This window comes from Phaethon aethereus (genome assembly GCF_964289735.1).
Source record: "Phaethon aethereus genome assembly, chromosome: 1".
Classification (NCBI taxonomy): Eukaryota; Metazoa; Chordata; class Aves; order Phaethontiformes; family Phaethontidae; genus Phaethon; species Phaethon aethereus.
Window position 1 is genome coordinate 97,616,536 of NC_138575.1, and position 24,093 is coordinate 97,640,628.

The 24,093-nt window shown below is 36.0% G+C and overlaps 1 protein-coding gene across 1 annotated transcript in view; it reads right to left on the minus strand.

Annotated features, from left to right (window-relative positions):
- Positions 1-24,093, minus strand: part of CBLB (Cbl proto-oncogene B) — a gene marked incomplete at its 5' end in the record, with an annotated part of 127,178 nt that overhangs the window by 31,466 nt on the left and 71,619 nt on the right. Inside the window, 6 exons of the mRNA XM_082011107.1 lie at positions 5,212-5,415; positions 9,314-9,445; positions 11,738-11,825; positions 13,303-13,440; positions 15,599-15,720; positions 19,873-20,029. Of these exons, the coding sequence (XP_081867233.1) occupies positions 5,212-5,415; positions 9,314-9,445; positions 11,738-11,825; positions 13,303-13,440; positions 15,599-15,720; positions 19,873-20,029 (841 nt within the window). The remainder of the gene's footprint in view (positions 1-5,211; positions 5,416-9,313; positions 9,446-11,737; positions 11,826-13,302; positions 13,441-15,598; positions 15,721-19,872; positions 20,030-24,093) is intronic.

Genomic DNA, 24,093 nt, shown 5'->3' on the forward strand with positions numbered 1-24,093 from the left:
CACCAGTGTCTTGTGTCAATATAGCAAAATAATCTTTCAGTCCCTTGAACTACTACTGCCTACAGCCACAATGCTATCAGAGCAGGCTGTGGCCCCAGCGATTTCAAAAAGAGAACTGATGATGTCCCACAGGTTAAAGAATAACTTCTGAGGCACAAGGGAGGGGAAAAGAAGAAAAAAAAAAAAAAGGAAAAAAAAAAGAAAATAGCTGATAGCAAAAGGTGTTTCTCTCCCCTGCAAAGAAGCTTAATCCATGTCACCTTTTGGTGCTGAAGTAAGAGAGAACGCTTTGCTGGGAAAAACTAAAAATTATGATTTCTTGTTTAGATCTACTGAAATTAAAAATAAACCAAAACTTTTCTTCAGCATTCAGTATCAGATTTCCATCATATTACCATTATAAAATATTTCTCCTGTCCACCCCCACCAACACGTCTAGCTGCATCATTTGATATTTGTTGACACCTAGGCCAGTAAGATAGCTGCACTTCATGTGGATGCCAGGGCATTAACAGATGTACATAATACCTACTCTTTCTGGAAGACTCCCTAAGGACAAAGAGATTTAAAATTTCTCTGTTTGTCACCTACTTGGGATTTCTGTGTATTTTCTGTTCTCTAGAAATAAAGCAGCAATGAGAGCAGCACAGTGACAAAAAGATAAAACAATCAAGCGATTAAGACACAAACTAATGCAAATGAACTGGCAGTGACAGAAGACAGACCTTCAGTGTACAAAGGGGCTCTGCTGCAATACACACAGACCTGTGCAATAAAGATGCAATTTAAGGAAAAGAACACAGACTCCTTTGTAACAACATGGACTGCATCTGGTTGGCATGACTGCTGCCAAGGGAAAAAGCAGCTGTGACTTACCTTGCAATTGTACTGCCAAGCAGACCACACTTGTGTTATTTAATCAGATGTATTTATTATTGGGATATACTGGTATCTGTTTGCTCCTAGTGGTTGTGAATTCAAGAAGCAAGGCTGCTTTTGTCATTGATTACAATTTCTAGTGAAGGTTTTTCTGATGGAAATATTAGCAGTCGGGCTATTGAATCTAGAGTTTTAGCTTCAAACATCTTCCTGCCAGATGGGCACATAAGAAAAGCACACTCAACACAAACCCTAACAAGTGACTGACTGAGGAATATTATCCTCATTGTTAATGTCTTGCTGCAGCAAACTCAGTAATTTATAAATTGCATAATGAGACATCCAAGGAGGTCCAAGCAGACCTATACCAGAAATGGACTTTTCATTTCCAAGTAGTTCCCTGAAGTTTGTTCATTTATAATCAGAGTAACTCACATATTTGTGTTATTTCTTGTTAGGATAAGTTGTGCCTAGACAGATTAGTATAGTCTGGACTTAAATATTTGCATGAGGGTATAAAGTTACATCACTTAACACTGATGGCTCTAAACCTGTCTATGTAAAAACTGTTTGTTCTTTATTTGATCTTTCCTTTGCTGATCCAAGAAAATGAATGTGAAGGAGAAGGAATTAAAGCTGTGAGAGTCAGCACCACACTGCCCAAGAGAATCAGTAAAATACATTTTAACTAAGGGAGGCACACCGCCTCCCAGCATTTATGCCTCTTTCAAATACTAATAAATTCAGCATTTATATGATGAAATTAAAAACATTATTACTATGTAATACATGCCTTTTTTCATTACCAGAAAAAAGTCAATTTAATAATATGGAAATGAGGGGGAGGAGTCAAAGCCATAGCCTCCGCCCACATTTTGACAACCAAGGTCTTTTGTCATGGTTTGTTAAGTTTGACGTAAGAAGCCTAGTCATAATAAACAGTGGCTTTCAGCTTTGACAATTTCCTATAACTGTTCTAAAGTAACAGTGTGAATCAAAGTCAGGTTTTGGTGCATTCACACAGTTAGAAATTAACTCCAGAGAAGAGGGTAACTCCTCAGACAACCAACTTCATCTAGTACTAGAAGAAAGTGTTTTTAGAGAATGTTAATTCACTTTAAGCTATTGAAAACCTCATAATCTCCTATACCTAGGCCCTTCCTCTATGTTTTCATGTAGTATTATTTGGATCAAACAATTATCTTAGCACTTATGAATTCAAAATTATTTGCTCTTAACAAGAACTACTGCACTAGGCATTTTCCTCGTTTTCTTTCTTTCTTTAAGAAGTGTATCAAGTTATGTCTTGTACAAGGTAAAGTGACTGATAGCTGAATTCATCGGGACAATGGAATATTAAACATTATGGAGTAACAAACACAGTCTACTAGAGACTCAAATGCCCTCTTTAAAAATGAAAAAAAAAAAATTTTTCAATATTTACCTGAGCCTGTAATCTGCACTTTTTTTTAACATGCATTTCATAGTGTCATGCTTAGCTAGCACAAACAGTATGGAGCTGAGAAAAAGAACACTTCAGGCAATAACTGCATTAGCTAAAATCTCACACCACAGGGCTGGAAGTTTCTCAGCAATGAGGTAATTAAGAGAGGTTTGGGCACCACTCTTCATCTATCTTTCATAAAGAAATATCTGAAGACAATTTGGAAATTAAAAAAATAAGCTGCTTGATGGGGCAGATAAACAGACTAATTTCAGTGGATTTCTCTAAAGCCTGTTACAGCTGATCTGCTGCTGCTGACTCATACACAACACCTAGCAAGAATGATTCATTTTTCTTAAGGTGTATCCATTTACTCATTCCATTAAAGAATGAGTAAGTAGCTTTGTGATTATTCTTTTCCTTAGAGCAATTTCAAGTCTGAGGTCCCTCAGGGCCTTAATTCAGATATCTTTTGCAGTTTATGAGTATGCTTCAGAGATAAAGTGATAAACTACAGAACTGGTATTTTTCTGATATCCAACTTATATTCATAATTCATACAAGTACAGCAGGTGATAAAAAATTGTGTCTTCTTTACACCTTAATGAGAATTCCAGGAAGTGATTTTCTGCTTTTCATTTTGTCAAGAAGAGCCCACTTAAAAACCCATACAGGCCCCTTAATCAGTGATGAACCTAACGGTGTGTGCTTCTAAAATGAACTTAACTGCAACTATTCTTTGCATTATGTATATTACTGTATTATATAAATTTTCAAGTACAAGTCTCAAAGATAGTGAAAACTGCTAGTAACACTTGGAAACATTTCAAGAGTGCCCCTCCTAAAAGGCTTCCAGGACAATAAGGACTGATGTGAGTATTTCCACAACACCTCGTAAAGCCCGACAGTCACTTTCATCAGGACTTCATATCCCTGTAACTCTCCTCCTCTAGCAAGTTTAATATCCCAGCTCATTACTAGCCAGATATGCCACAAGAAGATTTTCTCAGTAATACCAGATGGTCTAGACAGGTGATATGAGACAAAATCAGCCCATTTGATTTTCAAGGATTAACAGCTTTATGTTGAGAAAGCATATGACAATCCTTGTAATAAAGTAAGAATTGAAAAATTTGTTCATTGGGATTACAAAGTAACAACATTATTAGCAGGTTGTCTGCAAGAACTAAAATATTGTCTTTTATTATGTAACTTCCATTGTTTCAACAAATCAAATTACTACAACACAGTCGTTATGCAGTACCACGTTCCTATTAACAGCATTAACACAAAACAAAAGGAAAAGTCAAAGAGTAAAACCCTACATAATGTCATAGAGGGGAAAAAAATAATTTCTTCTAGCAAGCTCTGGAAAAAAAACACTGTTTAGCAGGAAAAATAAATGATTAGAAGAAATAGACAAAACTGATGAAGGCATTAGTAACAAAAAGTATATATGAGTACTGACATATTCCACACAGGTGGTGTGGTTAAGCACATCACTGTACAACCATTGGTAACAGTTTTAAGATGAAAACAGCAGCTGAAAATCACCTGATAATTCAACATTTTCAAGTAAGGATAACAGAGTGGAAAATGCTGTTCCTAAACTTCAGGGATAATTAGTCGGTTTCTTCAGCTGAACAATGAAATTAATGACATAAAACCAGCAAGCACCAAAGCACTCAAGCACTTGGGGCATACTGGAAATAAGCTTTCTTATAGTAAAGCCTATTGGTCCTGCTTTTGATAAAAGCATAATGCATTTTTGCCTTATCATGGAAGTGATAGTGTTATAAAAGCCCATCAATTCAAGGCTATCTCACAGAGGTCAGGCTGCAGACTGCAATTTAAGTCCAGGCAGGAATGATAAACTGTTCCCAAGAGTAGGCCATGTTGTATTACATACACAACACAAGAATGATTCATATGACTTAAGAGGTTAGGAAGGATACCAGAAGTATGTATATTAACTGACACATACTCTCAGATATGAGAGTATTTTTTTTTAAACAAATACAACAATAAGGAAATGGAAGGGTAAGATGTTACAGAATTAATTCCAAATTCGATCTAGATGACCTTAGAAAAAGGTAAAATATGGAAAATGCATTGTAAAATTAGTGTTGCATGGCCTATGACAATATCTATTCTGGGCTAAAATACAGTAGTGAAAACTACCAACATAAAATAAACTTTTGTTACTGATAGTGCTTATTTTATCAGTGATAAAATCACCTGTGATCAAAGAAAGATCCCAGAATTTAATGTAGAATGCTTTCAGGACAAAAAACATCCCGAAACACAAAGTCACTATGAATAATTTCCGATATACTTTTCCCGCTAAAAATACCTAATACTAAAAACACGGGGGGCGGGGAATCATAGACAACTCGCATGAAACATGATTAAAAGCTACTTGTCTGCAACATAAACTGGGTTCCAAGTCACCTTTTCAAAGCAATAATATTTATAATCTATTTAGAAACTCAAGTTTAATCCCAAAACATTCTGTACATGTGTATACATAATAATATATTCTATATATATAAAATCTTTTGTTCCTTTCAAATAGAAGTTCAGGGAATTGTCCATACAGAGTATTTTGGGCAAGAGTCTCAGCTGGTGCAAACTCATGCTTCCTCCATTATAAACAGAGTTAATTCAGTTGGTATCAGCTGAGAATCTGGCATTTATTTTTTTTTCTCCTATTCAACTTCAGTATTATTGCTGCAATATTGATGCATTTTGTTTTTTCAAGCTGAGGACTGTTCAGTGAGTTGCTGAAACCTAGAGCATGAAGTGCCACCTCTCATTACTTATAAGTTACAGGCAGCTTCATTTAAAAACATACAGCTTTATCTATTGTACAGTATTTGAAAATTTACCTTTCGGACTGAAGCCAAACGATTCATCATTAAAGACTCTTCTCTATCATCATCGTCATCCAAGTCCAACATGGGCATACTAAAGCTATCAATAATACTGCAGCACCTAGAGTTTTCATCCCTTGGATCAAACGGATCCACAATGATTGGTTCAGTTCCTTTGATTTCACAGCGGCAGAAAGGACAGCCTTGGCCATCAGATTCCTACAGCAAGACAAAAAAAGTACATAAATTTTTAAAAACAAAAAATGGAAGTAATTTTAAAAGTAGCTCTTATCTTTCTACACCAAAATGCCTTTAACAGGTCTCTTAAGAGCTTATAGAAGCACTGGCATAAACAGGGAACAGATTCACAGATATTTAACGATATTAAATGGTAAAATGACTGCACTTTTAAAAGCTATCTCTCTTCAAAAGTTTAAGCTTCACTTAAAAATAACTAGTCAAAATGCAACTATTATCTCTACAAAGCCCCAAAATTGTAGTTATCTTAGTATTACAGGTCAGGAAGTAACACCTTGCCTTTTAGGATTACAATTTTCCTGTATCTTCAGATGAAAGAAGGCAAGTTGCGTATACAGAGATAATGCATTTTATTATATATTTTTATATTACATATAAAGTATTTATTTTCCATTTTAAGTTTAAAAATGCAGATGAGCTTTATGGCATGCAGCTCTTATTCTCTGAAGATCATACATACAGTCCATCATGGCTGCAACATTACCATCATTCAGTGATATGCATACAGAACATCTAAAGCTACAAATATTTTTTGACATGTTTAAATACAAGCCAGGACTTTGCTACCTTTTCAATAAATTATGTAAAACAAGATACTATTTTCACATGTTATCAGAAACAAGAATTACTTGAATATTAATTTCTAAGTGGTATATTGTGTTAAATGATTTTCAGGCAGCCATATTTCTATTCCTTTTACTCATTTCAGAATTTTTTTTTCCTCATCAGGAGCAATCAAAAAGCTTTTAAAGTAGATTCAGGCTACTAATGAACAAACGTATCAGACAGAAGTTTTGCAAGCACTTATAAAGAAATTTTTCCATCAAGAGGCACAATGTAGATTTGAATTTAAAAAAAAAAAAAAAATCAAACAAAAAAAATCCACACACCCAAAACAGCCCTGACACTTTGAGAGATCAAGATACTTCAATCTGAATTCAGAAATCACATTGTGTCACATACATACCTGCAGTCAGGTAGACAGACAGCTATAAAGATAGGAATGCCAAAATTAATTCTAAACCACCTACCTATCCTGAAATATCATCAAGCGAGCAGGGCTTTTTGATTTCTCAGAGGTAAGGCCCGCTTTAATTTTTTCTAGCTTTATCTTTATCTTGACAATCTTACTAAACTGACAAATGATTTTACAGTTTGTGGAAGAACTGTATCCCAAGGCCAGATAACTATAAATGATCTCTCCTGACAACAGTCATGTCTATTTGCATGGTTAGTACTGGATTTTCATTTTGTATGGAAAGGTGTATGTAATGTACTTCTAGTAGCCTTGCATCCTAATTACAAAGGACTAGTCAACATCACTTACTACCTCAAAGAGCACCTCCAAATTATATGGACCTAATGAAGTAATCACTGCCAAGTGAACAGAAGTCCTCCCTTACTCATACAATTCTTCACAGTTTCATTTTCTAAAAACAGCCTTACAGATGAGGCACAGAGCTTTCCATTTTCAAGGCTTTCTTGTACCTGTGCTGTCAAACAGTTCTATACTAGCAGTTTCCTTCCTTCCTTTTCAAAAGCACTAAGTTCACCAAAATATACTGGGTAACAAATGACAGCAGCAGACACTTGTATTCAACAGTATGAATATGACTGAGAAACTAAAACTGAGATCTGAGGTCTGTATGACTACAACGGTTTGTCCATGCCCGCAGAAAAGTTATTTAGAACACTGAGAGAGTAGCTATTGTGAACCTTACAACACCGCGTATATGCCCATATGCTTTTAGTCCAGAGAGGTAGTTTTTAGACAAGAATAGATTTCTGTGGAAGAAAATGACATTTTACTTTTGTTGCATAATACAAAAAGGAAAGAGTTAAATCAAGTCTTTTTTCAGAGACTGATCTCCATAAAGGTGAACAACTCTGAATCATTCTTAGTATTACATGCAGATCTGATGTTGCTTACTCAACTTTTTTTTGTTTAGTGAAAACATCTGTGCTGGGCCTCTTGAGGCATGTCTAATGAGCCTTTATGCTGCCAATTAAACACTAGCCCACCAGAAGCTAGCTGATGCTGTTACAGTGTAATGTTTCTTCATTGCCTCACTAATTATACAAAAGTTAAATTTGTAATGAAGTCCGAAATGTACCTGGCCAATAACAGCTGGTTCAAATGTTCTGATGAAGCTTGATGCTTTCAAACATGTCAATTCTCTGAGCCTAAAATGCTTTGTTGTCCTCTTCCTGAATCCCTAGCCACTGGCCACAGTACAGAGGACGTTAGCTTTTCAAGTCTCCAGAATCAGAGCACACCACTGGCACCACACTGGAACATGCTGCTACCATGCTATGAGACATCCGGCAATCAAAAGTACAAAGATTTCAGACCTTTTGCTTAGTCCTTTCAGCTAAGCAGGAAAAAAAACCCCAAAAGCTACAGATCTCAGAATTTCAGTTTTCTTTTTTTTTTTTAAAGTCAAAGATTAACACAGTCAGACCTCTGTTTGTCATTCAGAATGAAAACAGTAAGAACAGAGAAAGGGTACTCTTGAAATGAGAAATATTATTCCAGCTCAGCAGCTGCTTAGCAGTGAAATAAATATTCTTATTTGGGTATGTCTAAAATGGAATTTTCTCAGAATTCTCAAAATCTCTGATCTGTGGGCAATTTCAAAGATTTGTGTTTGGAGCATCAAGCTCAAATTTCAGAAAGAACAAAAAAACAGAAACTGAAAATACCCCCTTTTCAGCAAGCTTTATTGCTAATGGAAGAAAAACTCAAATGATACTTCCAATACATCATGTTGGCTTGCCAATGATGATTTCTTAATTAGGAATTTTAAAAACTACAGTACTTTAAGTCATATCTCAAACACAAGAATGAAAACTCATTTACTGAGATGAACTCATTTCAAAACAGGTCAGAAATGGACTTGAGTCAAGGATTCTTTTTACCCTTCTCACTACACTTAACAACCAAAGACTGGTGCCTAACTGTGGAACAGAGTCCTGCCTTAGAATGAGATGACCCATACTTCTCCCCACATAATACAGATACAAAAGAAGAAAGGGACTGGGAGAAGGAGGCAGAATTGATTTAGTTTGAGAAGTACCTATTAGGAGAAATTCTGAAGTTTTAAAGAGGAATGACCTCTGCTTTTGATTTTAAGTCAAATGCTTGTTAACTGCACTGAACTAAAGGCACCAGTCCTCCCTCTTCCCACAGACTGATATGTCCATGAACAAGATGGACAAAACACACCAACCTTTGCCACCAGGAAGTCTCTATGGTTTTTTTAGGATATTCTGTAAATGACAGTGAGAGATTAGTTTCCCCTCCACTCAATCTCTTACCCCAGTCACCATCTAAAGCTAGGTGGTTTAGTACTTTATGTATTAACAACATGAAATGCAAGAATCCTAAGCTTATTTTTCCACAGGCCATTTCATGACTGCTACTATTGATTGAATCCTTCTCTCCCCAAAGACATCCTGCCTCCTTATAAAACACCACCTAGTCAGTTATCCCCTTCCAGCTGCTACCTGTCTCTTCCTTAAATCATTTAAATACATCATGAAGTGACCTGGGTGGCTGAATTGGCACCAAATGCCCAGCTTTCACTGTCTAAGTAGATATTGCGCTCAGGACATAATTTCCACTTCGCAGCAGTCAGCAAATAGTCTTGACAAGCCCAGAAGTCCAGATTTTAATGACTCCTGGAACTTTATTTTTCACAGATTTTGGTTCATAAATTGAAAAAGTGTGTAATTTTAAATATGCATGTCCTTGAACCCTCTTACTGAGTACCTGGAAAAGTAAACATATACCCACACTGTAAACAGGACGTAACAGAGAAATCCATCCTCTTCTCCACTAATTGAACTATGACAGTACCTGCCATGCTGTAAGACAAGAAGTGCACATAAGGTGTCCACAAGGCTCTATCTTCACATCTTTGTCATTCTCTGCACAGATTTTACACAGCTGAAAAGTGGAACCCATTTCACAGTACAATTCATACTGCTCCTGTAACAAAATAAAGTCATATGATTATTTCTTTACCGTGATCTGTTCACAAAGAATATACTTAAGCAACAGTAGTGACAAACATCTCTCCGAGTCTCCTGTTTTCCAACCCACTTTACTTATTAGTCAAAGAAACTATTGCTAGTGATCTACTTAAAAGCCACACCAAGGTTACTGAACCAGCTTACTTTTTTGCTTCTTCAAACCTATGATATACTACAATGCATGCTACAAAAAAAGTTTAAAATATCTGTGCCTATTAGGTTTTCTACAGACTTCTCACATGTAACTACTAGGCAAGCCATAGATCCTGCTTTTCCTTGGCTACAGTTAAAAGGAAGCTAATGAACACGTAGTTGTAAGTGAGAAATTAAGTGATGAATGGGAACAACATTGGGATTTCCTTTTCTAGGTATCAGTTTAGGACTAATAAAAGTTATTGGATTGAAAACTGACAAGCAAAAGGGCTTTCTACCTACAGCAAGGATGTAGTATGGTAGTATGGTTAACTGAAGTAAACAACCCTTGTGAAGGAAGCATGGCAAGAATACATCCAGGTTAACACGGCAACAGTCATGCACAGATCATTCAGTACTTTGTATCCTTACAAGACTGTCAGGAAGGTATAAGTACACCTTCAGGAGGAATAAATAGATAAAACTTGAGTCCAGAACATTTTTCTAGAATTAGGTATTGTTGGGGAACGGGCAATCAAATACATTTGTGTAGAAATAAAGCTTTTTTAGTCTTGAAAAAACAAATTTTGAAAGCTTAAAGTAAATCGAATCCAGGTCACAGGAAAATAAGTAGCTACGGCTGAGTAAAGGGAGGGAAGATGAGGCTAAGAAAAACAGAAAATAAAAGACAGCTCCTATCTGCAGCTGTAGTCAGTATGTACTAAAGATGCTTATGGTAGAGCTCTCGCAAAGAATCCATCTCCAGTGATCTAACCGTAACTTCTATACCACCTTGTCATAGTTTAAGCAGCTCTAGTGACAGCTTTAAACTACTGCGGTTATATATTATCTAAGGCAGTATTGACATAGTTCAGACTCTGTTGAATTACCATCAGAATTAACTAATGGTGTCCTCATAACTACAAGTTCAGAAGCAACTGGATTCATTCCCTGAATTTGAAATACAACACTGAGAATGTCTAAGCTGCTTTACCCTTCCTTGAGGAAAAGTAAGGATATGGGGCTTGAAAATCGTTCTGTGCAGCACAAATATCTGAAACTTCTGCATTACTCTTTCATTATCATTTTAAGACTAGAAGGAAAAAAAGGAAGTCAGATAAGTGGAAGTACACTTTCTTCAGGTAATTGTTTTTGGGAATTCTCTTAGTTAGGAAACAGATATTTTCATAGTGGTATTCCTGATAATAACATAGATAGTAATGAATACTTATTTTCTAAAATACGTCCGGAGGTGGTATGCACACAGAGCACTCAGAATTACAGAAGATTCAGCAGGACACTCGGTCTACTCTGAAGGAATGGAAGACCATTTGAAATAGTATGGCTTGTATCTAGTCTGATGTCTTTCCTTGAACATATCTTCAAGTCTTCCAGATGCTTTTATCAGAAAAAAATGCTCTACACAATATAACTTAACCTTCTAGTGTTATTTTCAGCACCACTTTTATTCAGGCATTTGTCTTGTGGTGGCTACTTCCTATCAGCTGAGTATCAAACATCTGCACATTAGTTTATCACATCACCACTTAACAGGACTACAGGCACATCTAGATATTCTCATTTTCTCTGCAAAGCAACTCCCTTTAGGCACTTAATTATTTCTGTTGCTTTTTCCTGATCTCTCTTGCACAATAGACGAAGAAGAAAGGATAGAGATCCTTGAACCAGTATCTTTGTGATATATGAACTATACTTTTCCTTCCGGGTCCGTCAACAAATTGTACCATTCCTATTCAGGCTTCAAAACTATCGTTTGATCTCGATTTTATTTCTGTATTTCCATCTGCTATTAGCAAGGAAACACTAAGATACATAAACCTGTAATATAAATATCAGAAAAACCTTTAATAACCGTTAACTCATTTCTAACTTGGAAGAGGCTTAGAATAAACAAAACTTTCCAAGACATGCATCACCATCAGCTCTAGAGTTTAAAGGATTATTACCCTGTTTTTCATTTAAGTCCTTCTATCAACAACATATTTTCACTCTTACGAATTTATTTCTCATGTTTAATAAAAGCTTGTTATCATTGCTAGATGAAATACTAAGGGAAGCGAAGATTACAAAATAACTGACAAACTCCGCAACATACCTGTGTTACTTTTATGTGATCATGTGGTGTGGGTTCACATAATCCTGTCAAATCAGGATTATAACTTCGTCCATCTGGGAACAGATAGCTGCATGACAAGAAAGTTGTTATAAATATGCACATTTAGCTTTATTAGCTAAGTAATACCTATGAAATTTCAAAGGGGCAGAATAAGTTATTGTAGACATTAACTAAAATGCATCCTTACGGTTTGGGTGCAACTGAATTTGTACATATGCATTTCGACACATGCTCAAGTCTATTTATGAAAGCACAGGAAAAATTTTGACATCAAATGCATAGCTACCACCAGAATGTATCTGAGCTTTGATTAGCAGATAACTTTCTGGGGGTAGCTCAACAGAATATTATTTTACATCTTCATTTCACAGTGATCTTATGCTTGTCTGTGTTCCCAGTGATCTCTCCACTGCAAGCATCATGCTCGGTGACACGATAGACTATTTTCAAGTAACGAAGCAGAACAGAAGGTAACACACATCTATTAAGATATATATAATGTTTTATATATGTCATAATAGATATGTGAGTATCTGTGTATATGATGACATATATAAATCTGTGTATATTATGATAAGAATCTACACTAAGAATCCAAGACTCAGACTGGACTTCAAGCAAGAACTGATGGGGGCATCTCAATCCTGTGGGAAATCAATATAGGCTAGATGATATTAGAGAGACCCTAAGTTGTTCTATATTCAGATTTGTTATCACTAACTTGGAAACATCTTCTTGAAAGTCATGTTAAGTCACACTGTGAGAAAGTTATATTTACATAGGCTACAAAAACTTTATTCTGCATTAAATATTCTCAGCTCTAGTTTTTGTTTGCTCAGTTTCTGTCAAGTAGAAACGCTACCATTAGTGTGTTTTTTATTACAGGTATGAAATCATCATACCTGGAAAAAAATTACTGGACTGTGCACAGCTGAGAAAAATTGCAAGATTGCAAAGGGTTTCTCAGTCTTTGAGGATTTTTTTTTTTTTAATTATGATCATGTCGGTATATCAAAACATGTATCCCAGTGAAGACTTGAACACCAAAAATTTGTCTGTTACTTCAGTCAGCGTAGTAAAAATGTACTACTACTCCCTATAACCTTAGATTCTTTTATAATTATAAATCTTTTCAGTAAACTATTAGAACCTGGAAAATGTTCTGGCTGCACAATATATAAAAAAGCAATTAAATAGCTTTCAAATCATTGTCCGGAGTTAGACAGATGAGTAACTGGCAGTAGTAATTGTTCAATAAGCTTAAGTGTATTTGGGACTCTTATTGGGGTAGCATGGGGGGAGGAATCGGTATGACAACTTCCCAATTTTATTTTCTCCTGGAATTATCTGCTATGAGATATAGCTTTGCTTAATTTTGGTTAATGGAATTACCTGGAAACAAGGTCCTTAAACTCCAAAGGAATGCTTAATACCATATACAGATTCTCCATTTTAAAGATCTTTAACAACTACCCATATAAGTAGTAGAAGAACAAGGAAATCAGGATTTCATACCTATGGGGACTACAGGAATTCGTACTTACAATCCTTCCCGGCTGCCATCAATCAAAGCTTGAAACAGAGGCTTATTGTGAGGTATGGTCTGCAATATGTTCCCATCACCAGTCACATATCCAATGGCCCACTGTCCCAAGCGAGTGCAACTCAGCCTGAAAATGTAACTTGATAAAAACAGGATGAATAAAAAGTCAGTGTTAATCAGAGTTCAGCAAAACAAGTGAAGAGAGCAAAGATGGCCTGTGGTTAAGACACTGAATTAGGTCTCTGAAGATTTGGCTCAGATTCACAATTCTGCCATGTGTTCTTTGTATAACCTTAAATAAACCTGCAAGTTTTACGCTGTCAGTTCCTCACAGGCAGAAGTAAGGTAAGAGTAGCACCCTACCCCCAACTTTTCATTTGCTTGCTTTTTTAGTTCTCCAAGTGAAAGGTGCACATTCACTGTGAATACTCTTATTATGTACATTTAGACATGCCCATAAACTTTTTCAAGAACAGTGTACTATACTGTCAAGTCTCCATAGCTACAACGTATACCTTCTGTGCATAGACAGGCCAATAACCTGAATGAATGTAAGGGGAAATATAAAACATCTCTAGAGGCAACAGAAATATGAATGAATAATAAAACTGCTTTACTAGTAATGCTAATTTTGTGTGTACCACAGGAGGTAAACAGGACAGAAGAAATATCACTTCTACTTCAGAAAGTACCAGATAATACCAACCCAACTGGACTTAAATTTACATTACTTCTGTGTGTCACAGGTGATAGCTGGGAGCACACATAATGTAGACAGTGAGCACAGCAGGAGGAAAAGGAAGATTATAGGCAATAGTATCGGGCATGTTTAGTTCTTCTTATGAAGAACTCTAGTCCCTTTCATGTCAAACATCATCTCATATGCAAAAACCTCATTCAGGAAAGCATCCCACAGTGAAATACCACAAACTCAATTTTGTATTATAAAGCAGCTTTTCTTAATTATATATCACTACTTTAATTCCTTCCAAACTGTTTAAAATGAGAAATCTTAGCCTCCCTGAAGTTCGGTATAGCTCTTACAAGCTTCAATAGGGCCAACAGTACATTGCAGTAGTAACTATTCATTTGAACAGAATCTTGTAATTTCCAGGATGTTTTAGAGAGATTAAGAAGCAATTTCACTTTGTATCTCTTCTTTCACACTCCAACATTTCACCTAAGCAATTCAGAAAGTAATTTTCTGATATGCAATAGACGTTATCTTAAAACTAACTCTCTATTTACAAGGAACATAAAGGCAACTTTGGGTAATTTCTCTATTACTTCTCTTTTATAAGCACAGAATCAGAATCAATAATAGAGAAAATACAAAGTATAGCAACCACTCTCAAAATCAACCTAGGTATGTGACTTCCATAGTAGTATTCATGAGTGCCAAGCTTAAAATCAATGTTATTATACTGGAACCACAAGATTCTTGTATACATGCCCTCAACCCATCACGTAACTTAACAAGATATGGTATATAGTTTGCTACAAATCCAAAGCAGCCAAGTACAGAATATGGGTATAACCGTTGCTAGATTTCTCTTAACAAGTTTCAAAATTATGCACCACATAGAAATTATTAAAAAACCCTACATGTCATGGTATTTAATATGACAGATTGCTCTTCTAGATGCAGAGTTTATGATACAGAATCATTACTGGCAAAGAAAAAAAAGGAACATAAAAAGAGCACATAAGCACTGATTAAGATCATAATTTAAGTGTGCTACCATGAAACATGTTAAGATGATTTTTACTTTACTATTAAGCAACAATTCAATGAAAATTTTGAAAAGCAAATTATATTTTCAAACATGCTTTCCAAGAATGCATTGCTCGTTGCACCTAATTTGGAAGAAGAAAGGAAAAACAACGTAATTTCACTTTTTTCTGTTTATTTGTACTTATTTAGACTTTCATGTGCTAATACAGCATTTTTTTGCTTCATAGCACTGTAGAAAGATTATGGCATAACAAAACAGAACATGGCTACAAAATTCCTATGTCTTACAATCTAAAAGGTCAGAGTTTTTTGAATGTGGAGTTCTGAGCATTAGTATTAAACTATTTTTAAAAATACTTTTTAACATAAAATCGTAAGTATTAAAAAAATACCTACTACTACTCTGATTCTCTGTTACAAAAAAAAAAAAGGGAAAAAGTCACTCCTTCAATATTGCAGTGAGTACAAGTATCATGCAATATAGAAGTATGAACTAGAATAATTATGTAGCTTCTGAGACAGCAAGTTTATTTGGAAAGCAATAATGAGCAAAACTTCTCACCTCCCAGGCTTAGTGCTGTATTTTTGCAACCTTGCCTTCACTTCATCGTATGTCAGGAATGCCATATATCCAGGATGCGTCACAGCTAGGAAGTTCCAATTCCTTAAGATTGAACCCCACGGCTAGAAAGAGAAGAAAAACAATTAAACAGATGCAGCCAGGTAGTTACATATTTCTAATAAAACTCAAGTCAATTTGTCAGTGAGACTTACAGTGTTTTTAGGTTCAGCTGGAAAATACGTACTTTTAGTTAAGGTCTAACAGTACAAAAGACTGTCCTATATACCTAGCTTTGCCTCAAGGGTTTCTTCAAAAGAATTATTCCAAGAACATCAAGTGTAAATTTTTTGATAAAAATTTTGAAGACCTTGAATTTAAGGGATCTTCTATTTGTAGCTACATGAAATATTAAACATCATGCTTAGTCAGAACCTGGAGAGTACGGCTCCACAGCGGTTTAATAAAAAAGACAATTAAGCCTGTTCTTGAGAGGTCCTGAGGCACTTTCACAGCCAATGGTAAGTAACGCTAACAAATGAAGGCTAATAAAACCACTAATTTGAGCTGTCATTCCGTTTCTTATTCTCCATTTCTCGATTTCTTCAGTTACCATAATGGTAGTACAGACAGCAAACAAAACCATTGACAGCACTTCATCAGAGGCTTTGCTGACCTGAATAGCAAATGCTTAAGAAAACTCAGTGAAACATGCCTGATATGCTATCACTTCGAAGAATACAGAACAGTCCTTTACTGTAAATGAAGGATGACTTTTAAGCAGTGAATTAATACAACTATATTAAGAGTTCATTGCCAGCATTTGGAGAAACAAGAAACTTCCTCTGAACAATTTTGAGATTTATGTATTTGCCAAAAGATCAAGGCAGGTGAAGTTAAGCAACACGAGAGGCTTGTGTTCTCATGTGCCCTGCAAATTCCCTTTGAAAGGGCTTCTAAGAGCTAGGAAGGCGGAGTTGAAATGCCTGTGTGACACGCTTGAGCAGAGTATCCTAACAGGTCTGCTTGAGATTACGATACATTTCCCAGGCAAACCCTAACCACTACTTAAACATGGATGAACACGCGTCGTTGTTTTTTTTTTTAATTAATACCTCTTCAAATCAGACACATGAAATAGAACAGTAAGGTTTCAGCACAGAGGCCATAAGAAACCTCAAGTGTTCAAAATTTGTACAAAATAAAGGAGTGGTGGGGGGGGAAAAAATCACACTCTTAGATGCAAGACAATATCTTGCCAGCTCCTCTCTGCATCCTCACCAGAGATGGATGTCAGGAGGCTTCATCACATGAAAAATTTTAGTTGCCCTAAACAGGCAAAAAAAAAAAAAAAAAAAAAGAAGAGGGAGTTGACTCTTCCCCTTTCACTACACCAACACTGACACCTCCTTCACAAAAACACAACGTTCTTTCTCCTGTTGTGTTACTCAAGTGCAGGCATGTAAATCAAAAACGATGACCAAATACTCAGTACTTTGACATTTTGTTGGACCATGGTAATAAGAAGGCTTGCTACAATATATTATAAAACAAATTCAAGTAGTGTGCAAATTCCTTGGTTAATCACAACCACCAAGCTTCTAAGTTGACAGCAGACAGTATCTTCCTCAAATGGCTGGACTCTCTAAGGCGTATCACACTACTGCTACACCTAGAAGATGATGTGGCAGTACCACTGAAAAACAAAGGGCAAGAACTCCTAGCTTGCCTCACACACACACACAGAGTATTACAAAAGCCAAAATGTTAAATGGGAAAAGATTTGTACGCCTCCTCTTCTATAGAAATATTTTTGCATAAAAGGACAACTTAAGTGAACACGTTAACAGTGACAGAATGAGGTTCCTTTCCTTCGAAGCACCTACATATTCTTCTGTGCTAACTTTATCTCTGGTCAGAGGACACAGCACTTAAAGCTGTGCATGCACACAGTAGGGAGGCAGGGGGAGCAACTTCACTTTCACACGATCTCCATAAAAAGTCATCTTGCTTTTTTCAGCAAATAAGCATAATTATAAACATAGTTTTTCTGTAACACAACTCACAGTTGGCAAAACAGTATTTTGATTACTTAAACAATTGGGATTTTCTCTCCATGGGTGTGTGCATACATAGTTACAGAAGCTGTTTAAAAACTGAAGAAGTAAAATGTAACCTCTGGGTGAGGTTCTCAGACCAAGTTCAGTGCAAGTTCACTTCAACATTTACGCATCTATTGCGCCAGTTGGTAATCTGTTTGGCAAAAATTCTCCCTTTGCTTCGTTAAATTAAAAGTTAATCCTAACCAGTCTTCTCTCCTTACATGTATCAGTACTGCTGATCCCCTTTTTCTAGCACAAGGCACGGTACTGAATTAAACCAGGAATGGCCTCACAAAGAAACTAACGTAAACAGATATCCATTGGCTTACAGAACAAGGAAAGTAAATCTCACTTGAGGCTTCTGTCCTCAAGTTTAATGCAATCTATAGGACCCCACATAGGGTGAGAACAAACTGTTACTTCTCAGATCACTGACTTTTAATTTTATATTTCAGGTACAGATTCAAACAAAACAAAAAAATCCCAAACCCTGTTATTATTAATAAGCAGAGTGCTTCAGCGGAAAAAATCCTACAGAGAGGAACCTTAAATAAATGCATTTCATAGTGATGTATGTTGTAGCCAACGGGCCTCAGATATCTTGCAGTCAAATCTGAGATCAAGATTTGGGCTTCATTACTAACCTGAACACTGTATTAGCTTGTCAGATACTGAATAAAAGAGAGAAACTTTGACAGAGTAGAAACTGATCCCAAGGCAGCAACGTTCAGACAGGAATGCTTGATCATATCAAGCTCCACATAAAAGGCAAAGCTTAGGGGAATTTTCCTAAAGCAGCATAAAGTACAATGATCTATATTCTCTAGTTTATTACTTCATCAAAGAGAACCCCCAAAGATTTATTCAAACCTCCATAACCTGTGTGTGTTTTAATAAGAGACCAATGTTTGTGGTTAAATTAAACAGAGAGATTACTTACACCATAACATTTTCAACTTTGATACAGTTTTGACTCAGAATAGAGAAGAGATGATCAAAGTCAAAACTCTGTGAACTAAAACCATTAATCATCTCCTGCCAAATCTTAATATCAACTTCACAATGGAACCCTTTCCCATAACAGCAAAACCAAGCAAGCTAAACAGAGATTACCACAGAATAACATGGAAGGCAGAACAAACATATGGCCCAGACTGTAACGTAAAATTGGTATTTTGAATATGTCTCCAACAGGCTAAAGAATAACCACAGAAACATAGAATAATTTAGATTGGAAAAGACCTTCAAGATCATAGAGTCCAACCATGAACCTAGCACTGTCAAGTCCCCCACTAAACCATGTCCCTAATAGCTTGATAACCCTTTCTGTGAAAAAAGTTTTCCTAATATCCAATCTAAACCTCCTCTGGTGTACCTTGAGGCTATCTACCAGTTTATCACTGTACAGGGTAAAGTAAGTAAATGATCAAATACGTGGTTGCATTCTTCAAAGATTCCGAAATATAAGAGAAATACCCGAAGTGGCAAATTCAGAATCAATGTATCAAATATGGATACAAACCATCATGGCCTTCTATACTGACTAAAATACTTGTAAGTATGTTCTGTAGAAAGGATAGAAGGTTAACAGAGGCACATAACATACATACAAGCTGATTTCAGATAAATATTACCTATTAGCAATAGTAGAATTAAAGCTATATCCAAAGATAGTCCCTTATTGTAAATAAATGGCAGTGTATTAATGGTAAAAATATGTTCACAAAAAAAGTTAGCCCTACATTTACCGTAAATAAAAGTCACATGCTACTTTCCTTATGTATTTGTAGAAACAATTCATATAAGCATATATAGATATAAAAGCACAATGAAAACAAGTAAGACTTAGACAAGTACCTGCATGTCTGCATTTCTCAGAATGCATTTAAGAATAGCAAAAAGTAAGTACGCAGCAAACACAAAGATATTGTAATCATACTAAATATGTGCGGCAATGAAGCAGGTGTTGCTGGATGTTTTCAGTTTTTCAGATGTAGGTGTTGATGCCCCAAAAATCTTTGAAGGACTAAAAAAATGCACAATTTATTTCTGAATTCTAGTGTTTTAGTTATTTCAGTTCTTCAAAAAAAATCCTCTTCTTTGACCCACAGGTACTTGCCTCAGGGCACTAAACTTCTCAAACTCATACAAGTAACTAAAATTTTCAAATCTTACCTGAAATAATCTAGTGAAGATATCAAATTCAAAAATTGAAATGTAGTCATTGCAGGTCAAGTCAATAGTAGATTTAAGAGCCATTGCTTCCAAACCAGAGCTTATCTGATGAACTTCATGAAGGCACTGCCTGAACACTTTCCATGGCACTATAGTTCTGTGAAAGGGATGGAAATAATAAATTTAATAAAACTGCATATTTAAGATTTGATACCTTATTTAGACATCAGAACTGGACTTTTAGAGAAGTCCATTAATTTGGTTTCTCTACAGACAAAAAAAAAAAAAATCAAGTTTTCTGAAAGCAGCCTAAGCAAATGAAAGAACAGTTCGCCCTCCTTTACACTTCAAACAAAGTATCATTTATTTTACAGTGTTAAATATTCAAGCTTCTTTAGGAGGACAACAAAGAGAACACTACAGAAACTGAAATATCCTACCAAGCAGGTGTAGTAACCAACCTCACATCCTCTCAAAAATTATGTAAAGGACCAGCTCTGTGCTTGGTAAAGACCTCCTTTCTCCACAGCTTCTCAGAATGGTAAGCATCAATTTAGTATCTACTGTGATAACATTTTTTTATAGCTAAAGCTCATAAACACTGGTCAAGTAATGTAATAGCAATCAACTAGATACCACCAATACTGGTCCAAGGCTCGTCATAGCCCATAACAGTTACATGAATATTGGAAGACACATCTTCTCAGTTCTTCACCTGCGAATTCTTGAAGGATGGAGAGTACTTTCAGACAGTGATGAATGTGCAAAAAGGTTGGAAATTAGAATAGAATGAAATTAAAATTATGTTCTCTAATACAAAGCCATGTTCTGTGACATTCAGTTTCTATTTGCATAGTTGGCAATAATGCAGATTAGTTACTTTGCCAACCACTTGCTTGTATTTGGAATCTGACATGAGGCTGATCACTTGAAAAAGCTCTATTTTATTACTCTCAAAACTATGAGAAATTGTTCAATAATAGCAATTCCTCTCATGTCAATAGGGTCAAATACAAATTTTGCAATGCCATAACACTTTCTCTTTATAACTTTCTGCCTCACATGGAGAGGAGATTATACTATATATTAAAAACATTTCAATTAGCTGAAATAGAATCAACATGTAACTATTAACCAATATGTAACTATTTTCAGGACTTAACAAGACCTCATACATTCATAGTAGTATTTTGTTAATAACTGCTAAAGTGACAAAAGATACAGGCCTCTCAAACTCATTTATATTTCCTGCAATTTTTATTAGTTCGCATCACCTTATTTTTATAAGAGCCAAATATTTTATTCCAGTTTTTCTAACCATTTTCTTATGTGGAAATGTATATAACTTGGTTGTAATATACCTGGGAGGAGGGAAAGACTCACTCTAAGTTGATCCTGCATAATAAATATTGTGCAGTTAAATGCACTAAATTAAAGCAAGCAGTAATCTGAAGTACAACACTAAAGACATGCTCCTGTATTTCTACCACATCAGGCATTCACTACATTTATAAGTGCAAAGAAATTTACTTGTTACTTGGAGGCTTATATTGAGAAAGTCATAAATGATGAAATGTGAGGTTTAATAGGTCTCAGTAGATACTTTCATCTGCATACGAAAAACAGGAAACCACAAAGAACTAAAGAGAGATACCACATCAGATGCCATTTAAGAAAGAATGCACATCAAATTTTGATTATGGTAAAGAGAGAATGAAACGTTGCACTAACTTCAGAGAACAAAGCTGAAAAACGTCAGTGCTTTTAGTGGTGTTAAAAGCTGTCTTAGTTCAAGTGCCTACTGCTTTTTTAGTTCCTGTAACTGTGGCTCTGAAATGTTTTCTGATTCTCTTTGTAAACCACCCTAAAGGGTTGCAGCATGGGGGTCACACTGAAATGGGGTTAGAAATCTGGGGGTTTTGGGGGGGATAGTGGTTGTTTAGGGGGTTGGTTTGTTTTGTTGTTTTGGTTTGGGGTTTTTTAATGGCTAAGACAATAAATAAAAACCAACAGAGCATCTATGAGGAATTACAGCCATACTACACCTTAAGAAATATGCTTTTTCATGCCTCACCTGAGACTGCTTCACAAAAACATGCTCATTAGATGAAATTAGTAAGTAGGATCTTTTGCTATCTATTAACTAACAGCCTTCACCCCCAAAACCCCACCAACAACAGAGAAAACAAAAGTCTTCAGGAGAGTATGTTCTTAGAGCTCTGTTGGCTAAGACAGAAACCAGATGTTGGGAAATGAGTGATTAGCTAATGAAATAACATCTAAAGTTATTGGGTGGGACTTCTCTGAGAACCAATGTCCAAAAAAGTGGTGGCCCCAATTGAAAATTCACTAAATTCAGCAGATTTTTTTTCCCCACAGCTTTGTGGAATAGGTCTTTTATCTTCTGCTTTCCTAAATAAAAGGTGAGAATTGGTTGTTGAAACACCGTATCTCCTATTTCTCAGCAGCTACTTTTATACAGTTATCATTCCTAAATACTTTGAAACAGCACCAGCCAGGGATCATTTCACCAACAACGTCTCTCTCCAGTTTATATATACAAATTGCTGCACTCTTCTGAGACCTTGCAGACAGCACACCCTCACTCAAAACGATGATGTTACCCAGCTTTCACAAGGTGAAGGATTCTGCAACATCCTCTTCTCCTGCTCCTACACCAGTGAAATCTGGTGACCTTTCAGGCACACTGAGAAGCACCCTCCTCCAGCACAGATCCAGGAGGGGGTCACGCAGGATGCTTCCCACAGAGAAGAGAGGATGAAAGAGGTTTTCACAGACAGCTGGCAAGTTGAGTTTCTGCTTGAATTAACATTTCACTGCTGTTGCTTTCTTGTGTTTTAGGGGATATACAGCCTTTGAAGGCATCTTTTCATTATTCAAATCTAAAGAGTTATTTTAACTGTTTGGAGAGGTATCAGGGGCAACGGGAGGGAGAAGGGAACAGGGTCAATCAAACCAAGGTGGAAACTGTGACTGTTCTAGTTCATAGCATGCTTAGATCGTTGTTTAAATATATATATTTTTTTAAACAGGAAAAAAAAAATATTGCCTTTATAGAAAGAAAAAATAGGATCCTGTTTGTAATGAAATACTGCCTGCATCTTTCAGCTCCTGAGCCATAGAAGGTACCTCCTACTAATACTTTCAGTGATCTTTGTCCTTGTAATATTTGTTGCATCATGTCCTAATGATACCCTGCACTAGATCTGCACATGCCTCATACCATTAGGCTGACCCATGGACACTTGTCTAGGAAGAGATGAGTTAGTCAGCTCTGCTACAGCTCATCAGAAAAGTGTGATTTGACATCCTGGTAACATTAGTTCTCTATAGAATTAGGTTGAGAAGGGCAGTGTCTCAGTATTTCAGGTATCTAATCATAGTTACGGAAGCTATCCCTGGCAGTGGAGCACACGACTCCAACTGAGACAATGTTCTGCGGAGTATCTCACGTGAGACTACGGTATAGCATAGTGACTGTACTTCCCTCAAATGTTTGATGCCCGAAGTTAAGAGCCCTACTACTCATGCACATATTATGAACAGATAAACGAAGGGCTTTGGTAACATTTTCTCTTTTTATAATATAAATTGGGGAAAAAACAGGACACCGAAGTAATACGAAAATATCTGATTACATTACATGTGCATACTGTTATTGTGCTACATGTGTTACTTTATTATGACCTTCAGTTAGATCAAAATCACCTGAAAGATAATTTTAGAAGGAAACAAAAACATGAAGGAGGCTGAAACACACACCTTATACAGCAGAGAAAGGTTATGGAGGACCTTTTACAAGGAAAACCTAATCTCTATCTGCCAAGCTTCTAGGAAATGTTTCATCCATATAGTGTCTTTGTACTGCGTTTCCTCATCATTAGAGTAGAAGCAAGCCCATACCAATTTAAGGAACAAAAAAGCAAAATTAAATGAAGATCCTGAATAATTTTTCCTGAAGAGGCTTTCTGCATGCATCTTGCCTCTCTCCTAAGTCAACAAAACTATCTGTATATTGGCATTTATCTTGTGCTGGTTGTCTTATTTAAGAGTCCTATTCAAAAACCCTAAAGTAAACCGTTTCTCGCCCAAACCTCTCAAAATGACACTACTTCTCCACATTTCATCTGCAATAGTAAAATTAGTAACTGTATTTGAAGAATAACAATTAATTAAAAAAATGTTCTGATCAAAGTAGAA